The sequence below is a fragment of the Mauremys reevesii genome, linkage group 2 (genome assembly GCF_016161935.1).
Source record: "Mauremys reevesii isolate NIE-2019 linkage group 2, ASM1616193v1, whole genome shotgun sequence".
Classification (NCBI taxonomy): Eukaryota; Metazoa; Chordata; order Testudines; family Geoemydidae; genus Mauremys; species Mauremys reevesii.
The window spans coordinates 8,711,403-8,717,402 of NC_052624.1; the positions used below are offsets into that span (position 1 = coordinate 8,711,403).

A 6,000-nucleotide genomic window follows, 5' to 3' on the forward strand; every position below is an offset into this window, starting at 1 on the left:
TGTACTGATAATATCAATTTGGATAATATGGGAATTTAATTTATTAATTTAATTTTTATGTATTTAATTAATAATAATAAATTATTAATATTAATTAGTATGGGTTTTAGGCTCGCCAATCTGTTTGATCAGAAGATAAAAGTTCTTGTCCCAAATCAGGCTCCACAGAATTTATAAAGGGACCCTCGGGGGTATGACGGGAAGCTCACACTGAGACAGATATAGTCGTAAAGATTTTTATTAAAATCAATAATAGTAAGTAAATGATAAAATACCCAGAGTTACAAAGTTACAGTTGCATTACTGCTATTCAAAAGATACATATGATAATATAGTATCATATGCAACAAAGCTTTGGTTAATATACTCACACCCTTCCTTGATAACCTGGTAGTAAGAGACACAGGAACAGCTTTGCAGTTCAGGTTTCACAATTCTCGAGTGAGGGATGCAGTGCTTAGAAGAAACTAATTCCATGAGCTACTAAAGCGAACTTAGGGTTTACTTGACTAATTTAAACTTAAAATCAAAACTGAATAAACTGAGTAAAACTTAGGGAAACCAAGCTTAGCCTAGTTCCCTTGAAACTTAAAGTTTAAGAAGACCAAGTACAGCCTACTGATAGTAGTAGCCATCGTAGATAGAATAGAGTGGAGGAAGTAAGTGAGAATAGAGTAAAGTGAGAATGGAGATGGAGTACTCTATCAAGGTGTGTCACCTCTTTTATAGGGCAAATGCCGGAAATCCTTCCTCTTATGCCCAAATTTCATTCCTTACCCATAGAAATGTTAGGGTGCACTTACCCCATAGGCTAATATGTATGTGCGTATTGATGACAGGTATGTACACACATCAGTCTTTTGTGGTGGTCTTGTTAAGTCTGTGGGTATAACATTGAAAACTCCTCTATGCCATTCTCCATTGTCTATTGGTCTACATAAAAGGTCATGGACATAGGCATGGGTATTCATCTATTTAGGTAACAAGATATAGGTCAACTTTGCTTTCTGAGTAAAAGGTCTTAATATAGATATACTAACTTTGCCTTAGCTTAACATACAGGATATGGCCTGTCGGTCTCTTGCATTACAACCAAACTTACTTTAATATAAATCTATAAACCTATTACAATAAACCGAAATACTTAAACTATAAGAAAAGATAGATAGATAGATACACACAAGCAAGCAGGTTAGTCCTATAGGCTACAGTACACAATTATGAGAAAGTTGCTTATGCTTTATACTGAAGTTCCATTTACCAACAGTTTATAAAATGTGTTAATAAATGATTAAAAGGTTTGAAAAAATAGGTCATCAATTATTAAAAGAATCCAACAGGTCAACAAGTTGCTCATAACCAACTATAACATCTTCTACAGATGTGCTTGTGAGCTCTCCGTAAGGGGCAGGATGGCCCAGTGGGCCAGGTGTGATTCGCGAGACCCATGTTCAGGTCCCTAATCAGGCACAAATTCCACGGGTGGCATTGGGCAAGTCACCGACCCTCTCTGTGCCCTCAGATCTGCAGACTGGGGACAATAGCACTTCCCAGCCTCATGGGGGCGCTGTGAGGATAAACATTGTTAGTTGTGAGGTGCTCCGATAAGACAGGAATGGGGGCCAGCTAAGCACCTTAGGGAGGATACCTGTTGCTCATCAGCTCTGCGGGTCTTTTTGTTCTGCGTCTGCACAGCGCCTGGCACAATGGGGTCTGTGACTGGGGATCCCAGGAGCTACCACAATACAAATAATAAATAAATAACAATATGATTGTGACATGTTAGTCACACACGAGTCATTTACACCCTCTGTAAGCCATTCACACACACACAGAGTGTGACCAGAGTGCCTATCTCCATGGTGAGGCAAGGGGTTTCACTTGGCCACGATCTCCTCTCCTCTAACCCTCTGCAATGGCCTTCCTGGTGTTCAGCACAGACAGGGCCTCCCTGGTGTGCATCTTCTGGTGAGTGGTGAGGCCGGAGCAGAGGCCAAAGTGCCACTGACCCTGGGGGCAGGCGAAAGGGCCGCTCACTGGTGTGGATGCACCAATGCCAGAAGTTGGAGATCTGGCTGGAGGTCTTGGCACACTGGCTGCAGCTGTACGGCTTCTCACCTGTGTGGGTCCTCTGGTGCATCGTCAGCTCCCACGTCTGCAGGAAGCACTTCCTGCACTTGAACGGCTTCCTCTGGAAGTGGAGGGTCTCATGACGCTTCAGGTGGATCTTCTCCTTGTAGCTCTTCTCACACACACCTCTCTCCTGGCCCGGGCAGCCCTGTGCTACATTAATTGAACGACATTAATTGCTAGCAAATTTAAATACCCAAGACACTCAAGAAGCTGGTTTTCTTGGTGCTGGTTGAGTTGGTTTTGAATGAAAGACATTTATAAGGTGGTTATTTTTGTCTGGATTGATCTGGGCTACAGATGTTGGGAGAATGCAGTGTTGCCTGGACAGGTCATCCTAACGTCAAGAGGGTTGCATAAGGCCATCATGCTATATAGAAAGATAGCAAGAAACACATCTGCCAACTGTGGGTTTTCATGTTTCTTCCTTTGAAGCATGTGCTGAAGGTCACTGTTAGAGATGAGAGTCTGGACTAGACGAACCATAGTTCTGATCCTGTCTGGTGATTCCTATGTAAATATTAATCTAGTCTAGGAGATAAAGTGAGGATCCATGAACTGGATCCACCTGGAGAAGGCTAAACCAAAGAAGAGTAGCTAGATTGGACCAGACCTGCTGGGACCAAACTCACCAGGTAAGCCTATTTAACTTTGCAGTTTGTCCTTTGTGGGTTAGAGGTCTGTGGATACCACTGTGTATCAAAGATGATTTACTTGGACACTGAGCGTACTCCACAATACAGCTGTGTTCTCCTGAAATGTGTGCCGTAAAGACGTGTTTTCACTGTCGGTCACTCAGTGTATCCGTATAGTGCAGAAGGACATCAAGGTGAAGTTTACTGCTCTGGGTGGGCAGGGAGGTGATTGGCTCCAACTCCCCTTTGACAGCTATAGAAATTATGCAGCAAGAGTCAGAAAACACCCTTGCCTCTCCCTGGCGGTGTGCTAGCAGAGCCCTGTTTAGGAAAGAGGTGGGTCTTGGGGGACATCCATCCAGGACAAACTGAAAGTAGAGTGGAAATGAAGGCAGTTCAAGGGACACAGTCTAGCCGTCTAGGCTCAAAGTGCAGGTTGCTGTGGGAGCGGGGAAAGGAAAGTTACTGCCTAAAGGAGATCAGGCATTTCCTACCCTAAAAGACTCCATTAGGGAAGAATACAAAATACCAACTCGCTCCCTACCCAGAAGGGCTTGCGTGAAAAATGCCAAACTGCTTGGCTGGTAATACAAAGGTAATAATTGGAGATATACCAGTCTCCTAGAATTGGAAGGGACCTTGAAAGGTCATTGAGTCCAGCCCCCTGCCTTTGCTAGCAGGACCAATTTTTGCCCCAGATTCCTAAGTGGCCCCCTCAAGGATTGAACTCACAACCTGGGGTTTAGCAGGCCAATGCTCAAACCACTGAGCTATCCCTCCCCCCTGGTTTGTTGGGGTTTTTGTTGTTGTTGTTGTTTTGTTTGTTTGTTTTGTTTTGTTTTTCAAAATTCCAAAGTCTTTCAGTTTAAAAAAAAAGGTGTTTTGGATGTCATCCCCACCCCCACCCCCGTTTTCTCTCTCCTCCCACCATCCCCTTTCCCCACTGCTGCTGCCAAGGATGAAACATTGAAAAGAATTTGGCTTTTTTCATGGAAAAAACTGAAAATTTCAAAGCAAACATTTCCATTTTGGGTGAAAAATATTTCCTGGCGACAAATTCCGTAACCCCACCCCCTCACTGAGCTCTCCTCCCACCAGAGAGAGGCGGTGCAGGGATAGGCAAAGGGGCTGGGAGCTACCTGGGAGGAATAGTGTGCTTAGCAATTAACACCGCAGGGAAAGGCAATCAGGATAGCTGCTCAGGGAGAGCGGCTGGTCACCAGCTCTTGGGCAAGCAGCTTGGAGGAGGTGTGGATTGTTATTACTCACCGAAGGAGGGGATTTCTGAGCTTTCTTCTTCCAGCGAGTCCTGCTGATCCTTGGCCCATGGTGCTCCCACCTGCTCCATTTGGGATAAAATGTTCAGTTTGGTCCCTGCATAGCCTGTTAATGGGGAAAAAGCAGGCTACGTTGTGTTGCCACACAGCTACCACTGCCAGCGTCCCATTCTTCTTGCACCTTCCCCAGCTCTCTCTAGCCTGCCACTCTCCATGACTGTTAAACATGCTCCCTTAATCCTAATGCCCACTCTAACTTCCTTCTCCTCAGACAATCTGAGGCCACTGGGTGATGTCCTCTGCCCTGGGTGATGCAGGAGGTCACCCAGGTCAGAGAACCTCACCATCAAGCCCATAACTTCTGTCTGAGCTCTAGCATACCTCTTAGAAAGACACCCACTCTTGACTGGATGACTTCAAGTGATGGAAAATCCACCACAGCCCTAGGTTTGTTGCCCGCAATGGTTAATTACCCTCACTGTTAAAAACATGTACCTTATTTCTCAGCCAATACGTGAGCAGCCTGGACGTCTCTCCAATCACCTGCCTTAGGGCAATACTGTGCCTGGATCGCAGTAAACCCTTTCCCCTCATGAAATCAGTGATTTGCTCCTTTCTGCTGCTGCTGATCCTCAGTGGCGTCCCGGCATCTAGAAAAGGCCCTGGGCATCTCAGAGCCCACACAACACCCAGGAAAAGGAGGAGGGTTGAGCTTTACCCAGCGAGGTCAGGAGACCATAATTCTCCTCCATCATGTCCTGACACAGCGCCTTCTGCCCCTGCTCTAAGAGAGCCCATTCCTCCTAAGAGAAATAGACCGCAACGTCATCGAACGTCACCGGGACCTGGAATCACAGGAGTTACATACTCTCAGCCTTCCTCTTCCATCCAGCCCGCTTTCATCCCAGCCCATCAGAGGTCGCGTTTTCTCCATGAACAATGAACAACAGGCACGTGCCACTCTGTAATGCCAGAGTCCTTCCTAGAAGACCAGGGGACTCGTCCTCTGCTTCGTATGTTGGACAAAGAACCTTGAGGTGCAGGAGGCCTCAGCAGTCAGGAGGGCTAAAGCCAAGGGGAAAGTGTTGGTTTGCCAGCTCCAGGAATGACCCCATTGAAGACGCCGGCAAACCTGAGTGGGTCAGGGACACTGGAAGCGCGCTCGGGGGTGGAGCCAATCGAAGATTCGATCCTGCCCCACTGAGCAGGCAACAAGGGCAGTCACCGCTTTGCTGATAGCTGGCGTCACAGTCACCCCCCAACCCTGCCGCTCAAAAGCAACACACGAGGCTCTCCCTGCAAACATCCTACCTGAGCAGGAGCTGCCCCAGGTGTTCCCATGGGTGGCCCAGCCACCACTAGGCAGGGAGTCAGGAATCCCGAATTCTCTCTTCGCACCCGTGCTTCATTCACCCTTCTCCGCTGAGGCAGGGTCTGCAGGCCAAGAAGGAGGGGGGAGAAATGAGACAGTGCTAGCTCTGGGAGACTCTGCCAACAGACACCTGGAATGAGGCTCAGCCAGCAGGTGGGAGCTCTCACCCCCAGCCATCATAGCAGCAGGGCTGAGCCAGCTGCTCGCGGTGGCACAGGAGCCGGCAAACAGGGCTGCCAACAGGGGAGTTTGAGTGGGAGTTCCCATTGGAGGAGCCAGGTATTTGTATTTGCATCTGTCTTTGTAGTGCTTGTATCTCTCTGTAGGGGCAGACTGCTGAGCCCTGATTAGGGGGCGGAGCTAGGCGGAGGAGGGGGCCTATAAAAGCAGCCGCCCAGCCAGGCAGCGGCACAGCTGCTCGCGGCAGCGAACAGGGTTGCCAACAGGGAAGTTTGAGTGGGAGTTCCCATTGGAGGAGCCAGGTATTTTGTGTTTGCATCTGTCTTTGTAGTGCTTGTATCTCTCTGTAGGGGCAGACTGCTGAGCCCTGATTAGGGGGCGGAGCTAGGCGGAGGAGGGGGCCTAT

At 47.7% G+C, this 6,000-nt stretch overlaps 1 protein-coding gene across 1 annotated transcript; it reads right to left on the bottom strand.

The window, feature by feature from the left end:
* Positions 1–658: 658 nt before the first annotated feature.
* Positions 659–5,482, bottom strand: LOC120397665 (zinc finger protein 319-like). Its single transcript, XM_039523907.1, has 4 exons — positions 5,354–5,482; positions 4,035–4,148; positions 2,119–2,283; positions 659–1,735 (listed from the first exon to the last, which is right to left on the bottom strand). Exons 2-4 carry the CDS (start codon positions 4,111–4,113, stop codon positions 1,659–1,661), a joined length of 321 nt encoding a protein of 106 aa, XP_039379841.1. The 5' UTR covers positions 4,114–4,148; positions 5,354–5,482; the 3' UTR covers positions 659–1,658.
* Positions 5,483–6,000: the final 518 nt, after the last annotated feature.

Coding starts and splice junctions, on each gene's coding strand:
- LOC120397665 (XM_039523907.1), bottom strand. CDS start 4,113: ATGGAGCAGGTGGGAGCACCATGGGCCAAGGATCAGCAGGACTCGCTG. Junction 2,284..4,034: donor CTCAGAAATCCCCTCCTTCG/GTGAGTAATAAC, acceptor CAATTAATGTAG/CACAGGGCTGCCCGGGCCAG. Junction 1,736..2,118: donor GCACCAGAGGACCCACACAG/GTGAGAAGCCGT, acceptor GTATTGTGGTAG/CTCCTGGGATCCCCAGTCAC.